This window comes from Mesoplodon densirostris, chromosome 4 (genome assembly GCF_025265405.1).
Source record: "Mesoplodon densirostris isolate mMesDen1 chromosome 4, mMesDen1 primary haplotype, whole genome shotgun sequence".
Lineage (NCBI taxonomy): Eukaryota > Metazoa > Chordata > Mammalia > Artiodactyla > Ziphiidae > Mesoplodon > Mesoplodon densirostris.
In genome coordinates, this window is record NC_082664.1 from 128,514,719 (window position 1) to 128,535,978 (window position 21,260).

The 21,260-nt window shown below is 37.6% G+C and overlaps 1 protein-coding gene across 5 annotated transcripts; it reads left to right on the top strand.

Moving 5' to 3' along the window:
- Nucleotides 1–629: 629 nt before the first annotated feature.
- MTFMT (mitochondrial methionyl-tRNA formyltransferase) lies at nt 630–20,910 on the top strand. 5 transcript variants are annotated; one of them, XM_060095237.1, is made up of 10 exons: nt 630–911; nt 2,807–3,010; nt 4,493–4,615; nt 6,371–6,473; nt 7,603–7,678; nt 11,647–11,738; nt 16,227–16,277; nt 18,175–18,253; nt 19,109–19,191; nt 20,375–20,910. In XM_060095237.1, the coding sequence occupies exons 1-10, from the start codon at nt 664–666 to the stop codon at nt 20,558–20,560; spliced, it is 1,245 nt and encodes a 414-aa protein (XP_059951220.1). In that variant the 5' UTR covers nt 630–663; the 3' UTR covers nt 20,561–20,910. The 5 variants fall into 5 exon arrangements, with proteins under 5 accessions (XP_059951220.1, XP_059951221.1, XP_059951222.1 ...); XM_060095238.1 differs by lacking the exon at nt 16,227–16,277; XM_060095239.1 differs by lacking the exon at nt 2,807–3,010.
- Nucleotides 20,911–21,260: the final 350 nt, after the last annotated feature.

Sequence of the window (21,260 nt, forward strand, 5' to 3'; positions counted from 1 at the left end):
GTTATCCCTCGGTGTGGGAGGGAACCCACGGGGTACGGGCAAGAGCGGGCCTTTGATTCACCAGAGTGACTACGAACAAGAATTAATCCTCCGTTTCCTCAGGGGCAAAAAGGGGACATTGACTTCCCTAGTACATAGGATTGCTATGAATGCCAAATGGTTAGGATCACAGAATTTGGAGCTACATGGGGCTAGCTGTGAGGATCCTATATAGGTAATTACCTTAATTTCACGGAGCCTCAGATCCTCTTCAGTAAAATGGTTGTAATAATATCTACCTGGTATAGTTGATATGAGGATTAACTAAACTAACGGATATATAAAATGCTTAGCCAAAGCATGGCTTCTAGTAAATATTAGTTATAATGGCTGAGAAAATGATAAATAAATAAATGAGATTTCGTCGTCTGAAAACACATATGATTTGTTCCAAAAGAGTTGTTTGGGGAGATTGGCTAAATCGTGCAAACAAATGCAACAAAAGTCACGGGGACGCTTGAACCGGCAAATTCCTTCATCTGCCGCGCCTGCAATCAGGCAAGCCCCGCCCCAGTCGCTGAAAGACCTCGCCCATCGGGTTTCCTCCCCGGCCCCGCCCTCCTGCCTAGCTCCTGCTGCCCCCACCACAATGCGCCTGCGCAGCGTGGGCCGCCCGCGGAGGCAATGAGGGGTCTGGTACGGGGCTGCTGGGGGCCCCTGCCAGGCAGCGGTGGCGGCAGCGGCGGCGGCGGCGGCGGCGGCGCGGGCAGGAGGCCGAGCCCTCAGTGGCGGTCCCTGGTCGGCCTGAGCGGGTCCTCTGGCGGGGAGGACGGCCGGGGCGCTCGAGTCCGCGAGAAGCCGCCTTGGCGGGTGCTCTTTTTCGGCAATGACCAGTTCGCCCGCGAAACGCTGCGGGCGCTGCAGGCCGCCAGGTACCGGGGCCAGGGATTGGGAGGCCCGGGTGTCGAGGGCGCGGCTGTGGAGCCACTGCGGCCGGCCTCGAGGGTTTGGACTCCTTCCTAGTCGGGGAAAGCAGCTGCGCCGGAGGGGTGTGGGCCCAGATCTCGGCGTCTCCGGGCGCCCGGAAGGTGCTCGGTCAGCCCTTGGGCGCCCGCCTGGTCCCGTCCGGTCTACACGCCCGACTCTTTCCGCGCTCTGAGCGCCACCGGGCGCCCCGCGGTGCCAAGGCCACGCTCGTTGCTTTACCTGCATCACCTCCGTCCAGTCCCACCACCTCCCTGCCCGTTTAGCATGTAAACCGTAGCTCAGAAAGGTTAAGAGATTGCCCCAGGTCATCAGCTGAGCAGGTTGGTAGTAAAACGGGCTCTGACTTCAAGGACCTCCCCTTTCCACTTCCTCCTCCTGCCTCCTACTCACCTGATTTGTATCATCTAATCCTTTGGGCTTCTTCCCAGGCACAGGCATCCATCCCTCTGCACACACTTGCCTCACGCCTTCGCTCCCCATCGCCTCCCTATATACAACCGGATCCAGTTTTCTGAGACTGAAATGAAGACATAGTACAAAAACGAACTGTTTTCCTATAAATAAATTTATAAATCAGAGCTCTTAGGTATACATTTAGTATTTCTAAAATTTAACAAATTGTGTTTCCTGGACAAAAATAATTGAGATCCAACCTGTCCTGAAAGTCCATGGTATGTGGTGGCTATACCCATATATCCTGCTCTGTCTTCTCCTTTCCCCAGCCTCCATTTTTTATTTCCCCACTCCGTTTTTTCCTGATGCACCCTCACACTCATTTCTGCAGTCTCCCTTCATCAAGTCTTCTCTACAAATACTTCCCAGCAGACCCTGATGTTGACTCATTCATGAATCCCCTTGTATTTCCCCCTTCACACACTACCCTCTGTAACACACCCTGAAACACTTCCTTCACACATGTTCCCTTTGCACACCTCCGTAATACACTCTCTACATGCTACTTTTCGTGTATGGCCTCCTGCATCTCTCACTGCGTGTATCCTGACGCTTCTGCTGATGCTTCACTTGGCAGCTCCAGTACTTCTGCACTTTTTCTTGTGGGCCCTCCTGTCTATTCCTTTTCTCATAAATCCTCAACATTTATGATGTTGTGCCTGCATGATGCAGTGCCTACTAAATAAATAAATAAACAGCCCCAGGCACTGGAATACTTTGCAGCAGGTAAAAAAAAAATGAGGTACTGCTACATATAGTGTCATGGAATGATGCCCATGGTGTGTGTGTGTATATATATACATATATATATATATATATACACATATATATGTATATATTATATATTTTAAGTATTGTTTGAATAACATGTTATAGTAAAAAATTCAAAAGATATAAAAAGTCAGTTCCTTCCATCTCTTTCTCCCAGTCCCCAGTTCTTCTCTTCACTTCAAAGATAGCCACTGTTTTCAGTTTCCTATTCTAGAAATGTTTGATGCTTATACAAGCAAATGTATATTTAACCCATTTTTTAAAAAGACTCACATAATAGCATACATAATGTTAAGAGAAAAAAACAAAATGCAGGACAGTATATATAATATTACAATTGTGTAAAATGTCTCTACTGTATATGTTTCTGCATGCACAGGAAATTTCTACAACCATAACAGTCCAAACAGTAGCCAGTAGCCACTTGTGACTCTTTAAATTTAAAACAATTAAATAAAAACAAAACTTTAGTCTCTCAGTTGCACTAGTTTTAATCATTTACCCTTAAATGCTTCGTGAATTTAATCATAAAAATGCCTTAGAAATGCGTGAAGTAGTTTAGCTTTCCGACATTGTCTTAACACTGTCACATTTTCTTCTAATCTTTCCAATTTAGGGAAAACAAAGGGGAAGAGTTAATTGAAAACTTGGAGGTGGTCACAGTTCCCTCACCAAAAAGACTGCCGGTGAAGCAATATGCTGTCCAATCTCAGCTTCCAGTGTATGAGTGGCCAGATGTGGGATCTGGAGAATATGATGTTGGAGTGGTAGCTTCATTTGGCCGACTTTTGAGTGAGGCTCTTATTCTTAAATTTCCCTAGTAAGTTTTATTTGTAAGGAAATACAAATGTGTAGAGACCTCGGTCTTCATATATGGACCTGGTATCTAAAGTGCAATAACTTGAACTTAATTCTGCTTTCTTTAGTATTTTCTCTTAAAATAAAAGATTTTATTAGTGGCATGAATTGTTAAAATGTATGATGCTCTTTATCACTATCTATGAGCTCTCACCCACCCTCATTTAAATGCCATGTGTATGCTAATAACTCCCAGATGTGTCCCTCCAGTTCAGATCTCTCCCTGAACTCCAGGCCCCTGATACCCACTGCCTCCTCCGCAGCTCTGCTTGGATGTCTGATAGGCACCTTACATGTAAGATGTCCAAAACAACATTCCTGAACTTTCACCCCAAAACCTGTTCCTTCCCAAAATCTTCATCTCAGTACACGGTGACTCCAGGCTTTAAGTTGCTCGGACCCAAAGCCTTGGCATTATTCTTAATTCCTTATCTCACACCACGCATCCAATCCATCAGGAAATCCTGTTGGCTCTGCCTTTGAAACCTCTCTAGAATGTCTGATTCTCATCACTTCTGCTGCCACCACTCTTGGCTGTCATACTGCAGTAGCCTCCTAAGTGGTCTCCACTTCTGTCTTTGGCCCTCTCAGTCTTTTACCACCCAACACCAAAGTGATCCTTTTAAAACATAGATCCTGTCACTTTGCTCAAAATTCTCTGGTGGTTTTCCATCTCCCTCAGAATAAAAGTCAAGTCCTTATATTGGCCTATGAGGGCAGAATTTTTTTTTTTTTCCGGTGTGGTTCACTGTTGCTTATATCCCCAGCACTTAATGCCAGAACATGGATTGTGCTCAGTAAATATTTGTTGGATGAATGAGACTGGGCTGAACAGTGGAATTTAGAATATATATATACACATATGCACTCTCAAGTGTATACTCATGCTGATGGAGACATTAAACTAATGACAGATTAGTAAATTATTAAAATTGCTCATTAATGGGTGAAAGGTGTATAGGGATAAACAGCAAAGGTGAATAAATCAGATGGGGATTTAAGAAGCTTGTTTTAGGAACTCTATATACAAACTAAGTGAAGTGAGGGTAATTATGTAACTAAACTATACGTGTAATTCACATCATCCATGAGATGCATGATTGCATTTGAGTGGTTTTTCTCATAGAGTAAAAAAACACATTTTTTGTCTTTATTTAAAAACTCCCAGACATTGCGAGCTATGTCTCGAATTGCGAAGCTGGAACATCTTCGGAACAATGAATAGTTGTTCCTGCTCTTTTTTTAATTGAGTTTCATTGGTCTCTTATGGTAAGAAAGTTGAACTTAGCTCTGACTCCTGCTTCAGTTGGTATGAGACCAGATTTAACCGTTTTTCAAAACTGGGCAAGTTTAATGATGAAAAGTAGCATATTAGTTTAGGTAGCAGTAAACTAAATGGTAAAAAGCCCACTTGCATACTAATTTCCTGCCTTTTCTAACTCAGTGGCATCTTGAATGTCCATCCCAGTTGCCTCCCGAGGTGGCGTGGTCCAGCCCCTATAATCCATACGGTCCTGCACGGAGACACAGTTGCTGGAGTAACGATTATGCAAATTAGGCCTAAAAGGTAGAGCATATTTTCTTGAGACTTTTTGTGATGGTGATTGTTGATGTCAGTCTGCCTGGGGGCAAGTGGAGGTGGATGAGTGGGTACTAATTACTCTAATTTATTACTAATTTCTAACGCCTAATTTCTAATTAGGCGTTAGAAATTAGTAATAAATTAGAGTGTACTAGAGTACTAATTTCTCTAACTCCTGGGTTTCTTCCTGGTTTCTAACATAAACCACATGTTTGGCATTTACACAGTGTCTCTTTAAACTTGTTAATTGAAATAAATTATTAACAACTGGATTTCTATAAACGATGTTGTGTAGATGAGAGATGGATTTTTGTATATTAGTTATGAATCTCTGTTCTGCTGGCTTTGGTTTCTATGGTCAAAAATTTTTTGGAACCTGAAGAAAGAATACGTTGTATACCAGTGTGTTATATAATTGTCTTAAATGTTTAATTTTTTAAATTATACCTACAATCTAAGAAGCAATTATTTTAAATTGTTTTAGGAGTGTATTATGCCTCTGCCTATTATCACCTAACATCCCCATAGAAAAGAAAAATTAACAAGTTCACCAGACGAAGTCAATATCTGGGATTTGCTTTAACTTACTTCAAAAAAAAAAAAAAAAAAGAAGGGAGGGACAGATGAAACAAGAGTGGCGAAACTTTGGTAATTCTCAAATCTGGGAGATGTGTATATGGGGGTTCCTTAGACTGTTCATTCTGTTTTTGGAATGTTTGTAACTTTTCATAATAAGCATTTTATTAAAGCTCATAGGTTAAAAATAGAGTTAACAGACCACAAAGTTAAGTATTTAAAACAAAATATATTTCTAATAAAAACTGATGGCCTATATTTGCAGAGCTTGATATAAAATATTGAATATAAGACTTATGGGAATGCAAATACCCTTGCACCTACTTATAATCACTATTGATTATAATTCAGGCAAAACTCTTGTCCTTTGAGAAAGGAAATACAGGAAGGAATGATTGTAAATTCCTAGTTGTACTTCCTTGGAAAACATATTCTTTGCTCTGTACTTTCATGATATAATTAGAGATTTTTTTCGTACTATTTACTACTAATGATAGAATTATTTGTAGTTGCATTTAAATCCCTGATATGCAACCTTTTTCCTTTGTGAAAAAATAAACCTAAAATCTAAATATAGGCCAGATTTTGCTCTCCCTTCTTTCTTTTTTCAAAATGTTATGGATTTTAATTTTTAAAATTTTAATAGTTTAGTAAAATGACTGTATTAGAATTTAATTTTGTTAAGCTCAAGTATTGACTCCATAAATGACCAGAAAATGGTACTTAAGAATAAAGCAGATGAAAATGCAGAGAATGGTGAAAAGTTAACGTGCTTAAACTATCTAGTTGATAGACTAAAGTGATATTAGTAACATGCTAATGTTGTTCTCCCTTCTTTCAAACTGACATTTCTCCCTTGCCAATGGCTAATAGTCACATTCATGGCCACGGTTAAACTATCCTTGTGGGGGAATTTCCTGGCCTTCCAGTGGTTAGGACTCTGCACTTCCACTGCAGTGGGCCTGGGTTCGATCCCTGGTCAGGGAACTAAGATCCCATAAGCCACACTGTGTGGCCTAAAAAAACAAAACAAAACAAAACAAAACCCACCCGAACAAACAAAAAAACTATCCTTGTGGTATATAAACTTTCATGTAGACAAACATATTGATCTTAAGAAATAGTCAGTAATCATGTTATTATTTGCTTTTAATTTTTTGGTAGGTTTGATGTAGGCCCAATTCTCAAACAGGAAACAGTTCCTGTACCACCCAAGAGCACCACAAAGGATTTGGAAGCAGTGCTGTCAAGACTGGGTGCCAACATGGTACAGTTTTCCAATATCCCCCTGCTTGTTTCCTAAGTGGTTATGATGAAAAGAACAATTTTATGATGTGTGATTTTAAGCTTCTTTTTAAAAAGTGGTTTCTATCCCTGGCTTCCTAAAAATTAGCATGGCTTTTGTGATCTTATGTTAGTCTTTGAGAATTTACACAGAGTATGTACGTAATCAAAGCTTTTGAATGAAATATGTGATTTTATATGGTCTGTTACATTTCATGGTGAGGCTTTTAGACTATTCTTCCCATTTTCACTCTCCTTAGTCTCATAGACGTACCATTCACCCCTGTCGAACTGAACTAACATCATTTCCTAAGTCTCTGTTTTCCTCCCACTTGTATGCCTGTGTTCCAGTCATTTGCATCTGTACCATTGGAATTCTACTGACCCTCTAGCTGTAAATGAACTCTGAGACTTTTATTTGAGTCTGCATACAATAGGGTGTGAATAAAGGCTTAATGACCCAATTAATTATTTTCATCTGAACTAAATTTTCTGTAGAGGAACCCCCCCTCCACCCCATCCCCTGCTGTATAGATGATGCTTCCCATTCTAGGCACTCACCTCGGAAATGCTGTTATTATAGTGTCTGTCGTTTATTGAGCACTGGCTTGTGTGCCAAGACTGTTTTAGATACTTTCATAGACTTATTTTTTTTTACCTTTGCAAGAAACCTTTGAGGTAGCTATTGCTTTCAACTGTTTTATAGATAATGACATTGAAGGCCACAGACAAGTCAAATAACTTTTCCACAGTGACACAGCTAGCAGGTGGTAGAACTGGGATTTGAACCCAGAACTATGTGACTCCAGAGTATGAAGTCCCCACTGCCTTCCTTCAGAGTGAGAGTGCGAGTGTGGATGGCCGAGCACAGGCTGTTCTGACAGCTAGTCGAGGCTCAGTATTCTCTGGAAGGAAATCAATGACCTGTACTCTACAGAGAGCAACATCTCTACTGAAACTCCACCAAGTAGATGGATCCTCACAGCCTAAGCCAGTTTACTGCTTTACCCTGCCACACAGCTCTTAAAGCTGTAATTTCATGGTACTGAATTGTAATGTATTTCTGCTTTCGTTCTTTTCATCTTGAATATCTTACTCTCCTTTTTTTAAAGCTTATTTCAGTTTTGAAAAATTTGCCTGAAAGTTTGAACAATGGAAGGCAGCAGCCAGCCGACGGGGTGACACATGGTAAGTGCAGATGGCAGAGACTCTGACATCTTTCCTAAGGTTTTGTTTGTTGTGATGGCATCTGAACACTGTGGCTTCCTCACTTGCAAGTTTCCCTTAATTTTGACTAAAGATTGAATGTCCACTTGCATGTCCTTTTCCAGAGAATGATTGGTAAGGGGTCTCTCTCCCTCTTCACATTTAGCCTTATGAAAGATTAGAACAATTTTCTCTATTCTTTATATTGAAAAATACCAAACACAAAGGTAAGTTGAAAGACAGTGAATACCTGTTTAACCCAGAGTCAACAATTATTAATGTTTGGCCATATATATGTGTTTATGTAGCATATATATTTTAATTTTTGCTATACCATTTGGAAGTATGCATCATGACCTTTCATCCCTAAATATTTCAACATGCATCTCCTAGGAAAAATGAACAGTTCCTTAATAGCATCGAATAGCCAGTCCATATTTAAATTTTCCTGACACTCTAAAAATATATTTTATAGCTGTATATTTTTTCAAACTAGGATCCAATTATAATTAGTCGTATGTCTCTTTAGTCTCATTAGAGTAATTCCTCCACTGTTTTTTTCCCTCCATGTCATTAACTTTTTGAAGAGACCAGGCCAATTGTCTCTTTCCTTCCAGTGTTGTTTAATGTGTTTTTCTAGCCCTTAAAGTTCCTGTAAATTGGAAGTTCTACAGGCTTGATGAGATTCGGGCTTAAAGTTTGTGGAAAGAGTATTTCATAGATGATATTGTATTCCAGTGATATTTGTTTCACTTTGTTTTTTAACCTTAATGGTTGCATTTTATTTTTATTTATGATGTAGTTTTATTTCTTGACTACGTAAGACATTTACATGACTCAAAAGTTAAAACTGTTTAAAGGATCTACTCAGAGAAGCCCCCGCCTCCGTCCCCTACAGTCTTAGGGAGTCATATCAGTAAGCCATAATACCAGGTTGCATCAAGGCTAGTGAAGCTAAATTTGATCACTTGATGGAGGTGGTGACCACCAGATCTTTCCAGTGTAAAGATCTATTTCTCCCTTTGCAAATGGCAGGTAATCCATGGGGTAATACTTTGGCACCATGCAAATATCCGGTTCCCTACCAGCCTTTCACGTAACAGTTTTAGCATGGATTGATGCTCCTTCCCTGAATGAATTATTCCAATGAAAATCAAAATGGTGATTTTCCAATTCCTTTTATATTTAATAGTTGGCATTGTTCTGTAAAGAAGAGCTTTTCCTTATTAATTGCGGGTGAATTTTAATTCATCCTAAAATGGCAGGATAAATACTTAATTCTTTCTCTAATTATCAATATTTAAGATAGGGAGTTGTTGCCATAATCACCTTCAATTATGGTGGCGAGTGAGTTTTTTTAGTTATTTGACTTGTGGATTTTTATTTACTGTGTTTTATAGTTAATTACATTCATAATGCTTTGTGCTGCTCAAGTTGTCCCAAATTTCGCTAGTGGGAGCCTCTTAAAGTTGGCTCCCGAATCCTTTGACATCCCTCCACCCCCAGCTAGTTTTTGAGCACTTCCTTGTTTCTATCGCAAGATGTCCCAGGCTCACCTTGTAAATTCTCTGTCCCATGTTGGAATCAGCCTCCTCTCCCTTGTTTATTTTAGTTGGGGGGTAGTATTTAGAAACCATCTAATACAATGATGTGCTCCAAAGTGAAGTGTTAGTGGAGAAGGGTAGGCATTTTTTAAAAATGTTTGAGTTCAGGGACTTCCCTGGCTGTCCAGTGGTTAATACTTCACATTCCAATGCAGGGGGTGCAGGTTCAATCCCTGGTTGGGGAGTTAAGATCCCACATGCCTCAGGGCCAAAAAAACAAAACATAAAACAGAAGCATGGGCTTCCCTCGTGGCGCAGTGGTTGAGAGTCCGCCTGCCGATGCAGGGGACACGTGGTTTGTGCCCCGGTCCGGGAAGATCCCACATGCCGAGGAGCGTCTGGACCCGTGAGCCATGGCCGCTGAGCCTGTGCGTCCAGAGCCTGTCCTCCGCAACAGGAGAGGCCACAACAGTGAGAGGCCTGCATACCGCAAAAAAAAAAACCCCAAAAAACCCAAAAGCAGTATTGTAACAAATTCAGTAAAGCCTTTAAAAAAAAAAATATTTGAGCTCATATTGTTTCTGATTCAAATTTTAAAGTACAGGGTTTTTCTGGTATTTTCTCTTACACAGAAAATCTTTTTTAAATCAATGCTGACCTGTTTTTTATTTGCTGTGCATAAAATAATTTCAAGATTACAGCACCAATATCACTACAGAAAGTATAACTACTAAGTGAGAGTTAAGATTTTTCTGCAGTTTTTTTTTTCCGCAGTTTTTTTTTTTTTTTTTTTTTTTTTTTGTCCTTAAAATATATCCTACGAAGGGTATATAGTCAGAGTACTGTGTTCAAAACTTACTGGAGGGCTTCCCTGGTGGCGCATTGGTTGAGAGTCCGCCTGCCGATGCAGGGGACACGGGTTCATGCCCCGGTCCGGGAAGATCCCACATGCCGCGGAGCGGCTGGGCCCGTGAGCCATGGCCGCTGAGCCTGCGCGTCCGGAGCCTGTGCTCTGCAACGGGAGAGGCCACAACAGTGAGAGGCCCACGTACCGCAAAAAAAAAAAAAAAAAAAAAAAAAACTTACTGGAGATAATTATTTTTTCCATGTGGTTTTGTTATCTACTTTGATATATAGTTAAGTTCCTTTGTTTCAGTTTGTTTTTAATTTTCAGGGTTGCATTTTCCTCTTTACAACTAAATCTTATTTTTGAATATATAAAATACTTACATGATTCAAAGTTAAAACTATTTGGAAAGGTTATACAGAGAAGTCTTACTTCCATCCCATTTGTATCTCTTCCAATCCTGTTTCCCTCCCTCTAGAGTTAGTAGTTTCTGATTTAGCCTTTCAGTTGTTTCCTTTTATGAAAATAAGCAAAAACACATACTTTAAAACTGATTTTTCCTTTTTTCTTCCACAAAAGGTGGCATAAAATATACACTCTTCTGCATCTTTCTTTTTTTCACTTTACGGTGTATCCTGGTGATCATTTCCTATCAATAAGAAGAAATTTTCCTGTTCTTTTTTATGGCAGTATAGTTCTCACTTGTATGGGTAAATCATAATTTAATCAATAGATCCCCTATTGGTGGACATTTGGATTGTTACTAATCTTTTGCATTTCAAATAATGCCACTATGAATAACTTTATGCATACGTTACCTCCTAATCTAATAGATAAAAAATTGTGTCTTGGAGTAGTTTTAATTTACATTCCTCCTTGAGTGAGGCTGAGGAGCTTTTTATATGTTTAAGGACTATTTGCATTTCTTTTTTTCTGAGAAGGGTCTGTTATATCTTTTGCCCATTTTTCTATCTGGTTTTTGGTCTTTTTTGTCTCAGTTTTTAGGAGTAGTTTGTGTAATAGATATAAATAAATCTATATAATAGATACAAAGTACTCCTAAATATAATATAAATATATATAATATATATATAACATATATATAGTAATTATATATAAATATATAAATATATTTATTATATTTATTATAGATACATCCCTCATGGAATATATATAAACAGATATAAAGTACTGTGATATAAATTGCAAATAACTTGTTTGTCATTTGTTTTTTGGCTTGATTTATGGCATTTCTTTTTGTCTTACAAAAGTTTAATTTTTTGTAGTCACATTTATCATTCTTTAATTGTTTCTGGATTTTGAGTCATAGAAGGACTTTTTCTATTACTAGGTTATAAAGAAATTTACCCATGTTTTCTTCTAGTACTTTTATTTACTATGTATGTATGTATATATCTTATATTATGGAAAATTTAAAACATACAAAAGTTGAGAAAATAATATAATGAATTCTCTTGTAGCTGTCATTCAGTATCAGTAATTACCAATTTATGGTCATTGATCTGATATTCATTCTTGCTATTGGCTTTATCTTGTAGCCCCTAAGATTTCTGCTGCTACCAGCTGTATAAAATGGGAGGAACAAACTTCAGAGCAGATATTCAGACTTCATCGTGCCATTGGAAATATAGTAAGTTGGAAGTCAAATTGCAGTTTTACCTAATTGTGTGTGTGTAATTTACTTTTGAAATATTTTAATTTAGGAATAAATCTCATAAACAAAACCAAAGGATCCTGAAGTTCATTTTTTTTTAAATAACTATCTTTTGGTTCTTTTGAACCTAGGGACAGGACAGGAATAAAGACACAGATGTAGAGAATGGACTTGAGGACAAGGGGAGGGGGACGGGTAAGTTGAGACAATGTGGGAGAATAGCATTGACATATATACACTACCAAATGTAAAATAGATAGCTAGCGGGAAGCAGCTTCATGGCACAGGGAGATCCGCTCTGTGCTTTGCGACCACTAGGAGGGGTGGGATAAGGAGAGTGGGAGGGAGATGCAAGAGGGAAGTGATATGGGGATATACATATGCATATAGCTGATTCACTTTGTTAAGCAGCAGAAACTAACACAACACTGTAAAGCAATTATACTCCAATAAAGATGTTAAAAAAAAGAAACTTTTTTTATTGGGATAAAATAGATATAACATAAAATTTACCATTTAAACCATTTTTAAGTGTATAGTTCAGTGGCATTAAGTACATTTACATTGTTATGCAACCATCACCAGTATCCATTTCCAGAACTTTTTCATCATCTCAAACTGAAACTCTATACCCATTAAATAACAACTCCTCATTTCCCCCGCCCCACAGTCCCTGGTAATCACTATTCTACTTCCTGTCTCTATGAATCTACCTTTTATAAGTGGAATCATACAATATTTATCCTTTTGTGTCTGGCTTATCTCACCTAGCATAATGTTTTCAAGTTTCATTCATGTTGTACCATGTATCAGAATGTCATTCCTTTTTTAGTCTGAATAATATTCCATTGTATGTATATAGCACATTTTGTTTATCCATTTGTCTATCAATGGACAGTTGGGTTGTTTCTACCTTTTAGCTAATGTGAATAATGCTGCATGAACTTGGGTGTACACATATCTGTTTGAGTCCCTGTTTCAGTTCTTTTGAATATATGACATTCATTTTTTAAATATTCTTTAAACTTCAAGTTTTCATAGGGGACTTAGAATTAACAAAGTACTTTAAAATAGATATTTTGCCATCTCCCATAACCAAATTTTATTATCCTATTTCATAGATGAGGAGAATGAAAATGAAGTGACTAACTTCGGGTGCCCAGTCACTGAATAATGAACCTAAATCTTCTAACTCCTAGTCCAATGCTTTTACTAGTATGTCTTTCTGCCTTTGGCCCATTTTTTACAACTGAATTCTTAAATCCTTGATTTCTACATATGGCATACAAAATCTAGTTGTAATAACTTGTTAAAGTATCTGAATTAAATTCTCAGTTCTTTGACAAATTTATTGGGGTTTTTTCCCTTCATTTTGATAGCATCTTATGTTGTTTGAACTCTGAGTCTACCAAGTGTGGGGTTTTAATGGACCTCCTCTGTAGGTTAAAATGGTGAACTGCCATTGAATATCTGTAGCATGCCAGGTTCTCCAGTGAGGATTACAGCCTCATGTTGTGGGTATTATCCCATTTTAAGTTGATGAAATTGAGGCTTAAAGAAGATACTCAGTGAATGGCTGTTGAATATTGCTCAAGGTCACATTGCTAGTTAGTGAGAGTCAGGTTTTGAACCAGATCTGCCTGACGTCAAACCCTGTACTTTCCCCACTGTAAGAGAATGGCATAGGGCAAGGAACATTGACTTTAGAGCCAGACGGAGCTGGGTTCCATCTTCTCTCTGCTACTTCCTCGCTTTATAGACTTGAGAAGGTTATTTAGCTCTGAGCTTTAGTTAGTTCATTTGAAAATTAGAATGATATAATGTATATAAAGCATCTAGTAGAGTATCTGAGTAGGTACTCATTAAATGATATCTGTTCTTATTCATTCATTAAACAAAATATTTATTGAAAGCCTCTTATATGTCAGGCATTGTTCTAGGTATTAGAGGTGATGTGAGAAGACAGAAACAAATAAATAAATAAGAAAAATATCAGATGGTGTGATAAGCTCTTTGATGAAAATTAAAATAATGTGATAGATTAACTGGTGGCTATTTTAGTCTGGATATCTAAATGGGGACGGCCACTTTGAACTGACATTTAAGCTGAGGTCTGAAAGACAATAAGGAGCAAGTCATGCCAAGATCAGGAAAAGACCATTCCAGGCAAAGGGAGTAGCCAGTACAAAAGTCAAGTAAGCTAAACCAGATAAAGATTTTACAAGAAAAGAAAACTACAAATCAATAGCCCTTGTTAATATAGAGGCAAAAACCCTTAACAGAATTAGCAAAGTGAATCAAGCAACAGGTAGAAAAGGATTATACACTGACCAAGTGGGATGTAGCCCAGGAATGTAAGCCTGGTTCAACATACAAAAATCAATCCACATAATATACCATATTAATAGAATAAAGGACAAAAGCCACATAATTATCTCAGTAGATGCAGAAACAGCATTTGAAAAATCCAGTACCTTTTCATGATAAAAATGTTCAACAAAGAATAGGGCCTCCCTGGTGGCGCAAGTGGTTGAGAGTCCGCCTGCCGATGCAGGGGATACGGGTTCGTGCCCCGGTCTGGGAGGATCCCATATGCCGCGGAGCGGCTGGGCCCGTGAGCCATGGCCGCTGAGCCTGCGCGTCCGGAGCCTGCGCGTCCGGAGCCTGTGCTCCGCAACGGGGGAGGCCACAACAGTGAGAGGCCCGCATACCGCAAAAAAAAAAAAAAAAAAAAAAAAAGAATAGATGGGAACTTCCTCAATCTGATGAAGAATATCTACAAAAAAATCCAAATCTAACATATTTGATGGCGAAAGATTGAAACTGTTCCCTCTAAGATCAGGAACAAGACAAAGATGTCCACTGTCACCACTTCTATTCAACATTGTACTGGAGGTTATAGCCGGGGTGATTAGGCAAGAAAAAAGGAACAATGTAAAACTATATTTGCAGATGGTGTAATCTTATATATAGAAAATTATAAATAATTCCACCCCCCAAAACTAATAGGGCTAATAAATAGTAAAGAAGACCTAAGTAAATGGAAGGGCCTCTGTATTTATGGATTAGAAGACTTAATATTGTTAAGATGGCACTATTCCCGAAATTGATATACAGACTCAACACAATTGCTATAAAAATCCTAGTTGACTTCTTTGCAGAAATTGACAGGCTTATCCTAAAATTCATATGGAATCCCAAGAGGCCCAGAATAGACAGAAAATCTTGAAAAAGAAGAATGAATTTCCGATTTCAAAGTTCCTATGAAATCAGGATGCATAGTTCCTGATTTCAAAATTTACTACAATGCTACAGTAATCAAGGCAGTGTGATACTGACAAAGACATAAAGCTCAATGGGATAGAATTCAGAGTCCAGAAATAAACCCATACATTTATGGTCACTCGATTTTTGATAAGGGTGCCAAGGCAATTTGATGGGGAAAGAATAATCTTTTTACCACATGGTGCTTGGACAACTGGATATCCACAATCAGAAGATATGGATTTGGATCCCTACCTCATACCACATATAAAAATGAACTCTAAATGGATCAGAAACCTAAATGTAAGAGCTGAAACTATGAAAACTCTTGGAAGAAGATACAGGGGCATATCTTCATGACCTTGAAGTAGGCGGTGGTTCTTAGATATAATGCCTGAAGCATAAGCAACGAACTAAAAATAGAGAAATTGGACTTCAAAATTTAAAACTGTTGGGCTTCAAAGAACACTAACAAGAAAATGAAAAGACACCCTACATAATAGAAGAAGATATTTGCAAATCACAAATCTGATGAGGGTCTAGTATCCAGAGTATATAAAGAACTTTTATAGCAAAAAGATAAATAACATGATTAGAAAATCAGCAAAGGATCTACATAGACATTTATCCTAAGAAAATATATAAATGGCCACTATGCATATGAAGAGATAATTTCATTAGTCATTAGGGAAATGCAAATCAAAACTATACTGAGATACCACTTCACACTAGGATTACTGTAATTTTAAAAACAGACAATAACAAGTGTTGACAGGGATACGGAGAAATTTGGAACCCTCATTCATTGTTGGTAGAAATGTAAAATGGGGCAGCTGCTTTAGAAAACAGTTTGACAGTTCCCCAAAAAGTTAAACACTGCATAATAATTCTTATCTTCTGCAATTCACTTTTCCTCTCCACTGAGAAATTCTTGTGCTACAACAGAAGGAGTGCCTATCTTGGAGCCAGAAGGTGAAATTTGATTCCTAGAGTTGCCGTGTATTAACCAAGAGCAAGATCCTTATCTTCTCTGAGCTTCTGCTTTTCTATCTCTAAAATGAGGTTAATGACCTGGTCCACAACTGTCAGGATCAAAGGAGATAAACTGTGAATTTAAATCCACGCCAGCATGTGATTTTGACAGTAATGACGGTGGGCACAGAAATGACTGTTTTCTTACCATCACTTTCCTTTCTTCAGTGCTCTGATGATAAGGTGAAGATGAGCTTTACCTCCTCAAGAACAAGAAGGGTATATTCTGATTCTATACCTATCATATTTATAGTTCTCAGTAAATATAAACATTTTTCAAACAGTAATCGTGTTTCAGAAGTATTTTGAGTTCTTTGAAAGAAAAAAGTTACACACATGAAAGTCATTTCATAACTTTTATTAGAAGCAGATGAAAGAAAAATAAGCAAATTATAGAAGAGGATATTTTACCAAAATATGACATATATAAGGTTGTGAATACTTTTCTTCACATTTACTTAATTCTCTGATTTCTTTAATTCTCTGATTAATCGTTCACATCTTTGAAACAACCTAACTGTTCTGAAAGTAAAATGTCCTCTTTAGAGAATGTCATCAAAAGAGCACTGAACTGAGAATGAGAAAGCATAGATTCTGTTCCTTGGCTGTGCCACTAACTAGCTGTGTCTAAACTTGGGAAAACAGCTGCATTTCTCTGGGCCTCACTTTCCTCGTCTATGAAATAGAGGACTGAACTGCAGTCTGAAAATCCGTTTATTTACTTCAGAAAGTTGAGAGAACTTATTTCCTGGTGTGGGTTAATTTCTGTTAGCCTATTTAAATCAAAATGTAATAAAGGTAGCATTTCACACTGAGGGGAAGGATGGGATGGATTATTCAATAAATAGTGTTGGGACAGCTGGTTAGCCTTTAAAAGGGAGAGCCCTCAAGTCTCACTTTTTCAAATCAAAATAAAATCTAGATGGATCAAGGATTTAAGTATTTTCAAAAAATGAAACCACAAAGAACTGGGAAAAAGAACAGTTGAATAATTTTATAATATTTGATAAACGTGGATAGGCCTTTTTAAGCATGACATGAACCAATGAAGTCATGAGAGAAAAGAGTGATAAATATTACTCCATAAAATTAAAAAATTATGCATGGAAAAAAATTACCCAGTATTTAAAGTCAACAAACTAGAAAAATATTCATAATCATCTGAGAACTAAAGGGCTAATTTCCTAAAAATATAAAAGCCTTTCACAAATTAATAAGAAAGAGATGAATAACTCAGGGTTTTTTTTGTTTGTTTTTGTTTTTGTTTTAATGGGCAAAGGGCATAAATAGGCCTAAGAAATAAATAACATGTGCAGGTAGATATGGACTGCTCCTCAGCCTCACTAATAATAAACAGCAATAGACTGCCATTTTTCTTCTCTTATCAAGGCAGTTTAACAATAAAATGTTGATACTCTTTAACCCAGGTGGTCCACTTAAAAAACAACTATTCTCCAGAAATATAAAAGTCCTCAAAGATATATCTACCAGGATATTTGTTATCACATTTAAATTTTTTCGTAATTTTGTAATGTGTTATGAAATATCCATCATTAAGGCATTTGTTGCATAAATTATGGTACATTTTATAAAATGGAATACTGTGCAGCAGATTAAAGAGTGAAATAGATAAGTGTGCACTGATGAAAATTTGTCCACAGTTTATGGTTAAGTAGGAAAAGTTCCTTGTCAAACAGTATGTTCTAGATTTTTGTGATAATTATATTTGTAGGAAAAATACAAGGATATACACATTGAACTATTAGCAGTGGTTACCTCTGGGGATGGGAGTACAGAATACTTTCACATTCTAATTTTTTTTAACATAGTTGTTGTAATGCTTGCATTTTTTAAAATGAGCATGATTTTTAACTAGAAATATTAATGAAGATATAAACATTGATTTTAAAATAGTGTTTAATTTTAAGATCTAATGAATCCTGGAGACTGATGTAGAGGGTCATGTTATGTTCTATTCTGTAAGGTTTAGAGACTGAGTTCCCAATTCCTCTGTAATTGGGAGAGAAGTCAGACCGGATTAACACAAAATAGTAGTTGAAAAGGGTTTCAGGGTTGAGTGTATTTATTTATCATCCTTCTTTCATTTTATTTGCAGATTCCGTTGCAGACACTCTGGGTGAATAGTACCATTAAACTTCTGGATTTGGTAGAAGTTAATAGTTCAATCCTCACTGGTACTTATTTTTGAATAGCTGACATGGAAAATGTTTTCAGTATAGTCTATTTGAAAATGTGTCTGTTTTACCATAGGTCCCATTTACTAAAAATAAGGATTCTTTTAGCTTGTTTCAGTTCAATAATGGTAATACTTTACATTCATTTATAGTCTTATTCTTTACAGTGTCCGTTCATGTGTATTTTCTCTTCTGGTCATCATAAGAACCTGAGAAGTAGGCAGATCAGTGTTACTATCCCATTTTAAGCTCTGTGATTCCCTATATTAAGGTTTTCAGGGAATGCAGAGTGCCTAGGTTGATTTCATTCTGGTGAATATCAATGAAAATCTCTGGGCACCTCAGTGAGAATCTTAGGCCAGGGTGTAGCATTTCATGACCCTGGTCCATTCAGAGGCCCATCAGTGCCCTCCCATCCTGGTGGACTGAAGGAGTGTGAGCCACAAAGGCAGAGAGTTCCCCAGAAATCTGGGAATTGGGACTTGTTTAGTCATGGTTGGAAGGGCCAGCTTAGATCCTAAGTCTCCTGTATGTCTCTCCACTGGTAGCTAGTTATTTCCCCCAAATGGTCAAAACTTCTAGATTCAACATTTTAGGTTGATCTCTGGGACACTGGGTAAAGGACTCATAGCTTCTTGTGTGTATGGAAAGCTTCCCTTTGGGTTCAAGATACACACAGAGCACCACAGCTCTATCGTAAGTTTTAGATTACAAAGTCAGGGCATCAGCAGATGTGTACCCTCCGATATTAGTACTGTCTTGCAGAATGTTTTTTGATTTTTAAGAAGCATCGTGAAGTTGCATAATTATTTATTCTCTCTCTCATATCCCTCTTTTCCTCTCCCCTGTCTTTAGATCCAAAATTAACAGGGCAGGCTGTTATTCCAGGATCAGTAATATACCACAGACAGTCACAAATACTGCTGGTTTGTTGCAAGGTACATTTTCCTTTAGTTTCACATTATCACACTTGTTTTACTGAGTTTATAGTTGGTATCATTTGTCATTTTTAGCTGAGACTTCACTCAACTGCCTGCCCATCAGATTGAGCCAATGGACAGTTTAGTTTTCTTAAGAAATAGTAGAATCTCTAGTATAATTTTTTTCAAGAGATGAAGTTTTACCAAGGTGTTACTATTACTCAGACAATGAAAGAAGATTCAGTAACTTTAGTTCTTTCTCAAAAGAAACTTGTATATTCTCAGTAATCCAATTTAATTAACAAGTCATCTTGTTAATAGGACTATCACAAAAAAATAGTAATGTCAAAGTATCTCACTGAACTACAACAGTGCCTGTATCCTACTTGCTCCTACTGTTTAATGTGGTTAGAGAGGAGATTTCTTAACTATTTAAAATGACTTTGAAACCACTATCATTTTTAAGACAATGGCATTATCCTGAGAAGTGTTCCTTGTTCCTTCCATTTCCTGAGTATTTTCCTTCATGTGGTATTTATGTGCGATGTTCCATGCTCAAGAAAGAGTATTTAAAATGTGTGATAAGATTGATCTGACCTACACAAGACTGTAGATACAGAATGCCTACAGCAACCTCTCTTCACCTCTCTTCAACTTATTCTGGAATAGCACTGGGTGCATATGTCTGTGTCTGTATACATCTATACTTCAAATCCACAGTTTGCTCTCATAGAAGAAGTGGGTTGTCTCAACGTGTGAGTTTGGGTCCCACCAGTTATGTCACCTTGACAAATCACTCACACTCTCTGGGCATCAGTTTTCTCTTGTAAAATCAGTTTTCTCTGGGGATAATATTGGATCTGCCTACTTTTTAGAGTGCTTGTATTTTGACAACCAGTAACAATAAGATACATGGACATACTCTGAAAACTGTCAAGCACCACACAAATACAACGTATACCTTTTTATTCTGCCCTGTCTACATTTAAATAGATTTAAATAGGTCTATACATTTGTTATCACTCCTCGGTAATAAACTTTTAGAGTCAAAGAATCATATATGTTACTTAGTGCTATTTGTAGCCTGGCATTTAGTAAAGATTTGTTGGTTTATTTTTTTCATGATAAAAGTTTTATAAACTAAAATTTACCACCAGTTTTGCCAGCACCGCGTATTCACTATTTGTCTCTTGCCCTATAGGATGGCTGGATTGGTGTTCGATCAGTGATGCTCAAGAAAACACTAACAGCTACTGATTTCTACAATGGATATTTACACCCCTGGTACCAAAAAAATTCCCAGGCTCAACCAAGCCAGTGCAGATTTCAGACTCTCAGACTTCCACTGAAGAAGCAGCAGGAGAAAAAAATTGTCGCTATGCAATAGTGCACCAAGTAGTTAGGAAGAAGATGGACAAGTACCTACTACCTACTTGTAATTTGTTAAAAGCCTTATTTACAAGGAATTACCTTGACTTTCAGAGAAGATGGCACTGTTGGAAGGAAAGATTATTGTCAAGAAGCGGAATCACCTCACTTTTCACTTTTCATTTAACGGTAGTTAAAAACAGCTTTTTCTGTTTCAATAACAATAGAAACTTTAAATTAAATGTTTATTTATAATATCAGATTCATGGAGATTGTATCTTTCCCTAAGAGCAAGTACAACTAACTGTTACGTGTATATACTGAAGAGACGTTCTTTTAAAAAGTGCATCTATTAAATTTTTAAAATCATGTGTCCCCATTGACTATGTTACCATTTCAGTAGTATTTAATCTGCATTTTGGATTTGCAACAAGGAGTAAAGTCAGCTCTTTAAATTTAGCTACCATCTAGTTCTCACCAAGTCATAAACATTCATAATGTGTAATAATCTGTGTCACATTGATCTGTCCAATAAATTCAGATTTTACATCTAGATTTTCTTAAAGTAGGAATACAGTAACATTCTTCAACGTATTTGTGCAGTAAAGGTTATTGAGCATCTGGTCTGTGCAAACTCATCTTCTCCGTCTCCAGGAGAGCCAGGCACTTCTGGAGGAGGAAGGAGGTGCAGTGGCCAGCTGTTGAATTTTTTAATATCT

Excerpts from the sequence above, each read along its gene's own strand:
- MTFMT (XM_060095237.1), top strand. The coding sequence starts at position 664 with ATGAGGGGTCTGGTACGGGGCTGCTGGGGGCCCCTGCCAGGCAGCGGT. Across the intron at positions 11,739-16,226 it reads ATCGTGCCATTGGAAATATA|TGCTCTGATGATAAGGTGAA; the intron begins GTAAGTTGGAAG and ends TCCTTTCTTCAG. Across the intron at positions 18,254-19,108 it reads TAATAGTTCAATCCTCACTG|ATCCAAAATTAACAGGGCAG; the intron begins GTACTTATTTTT and ends CCCTGTCTTTAG.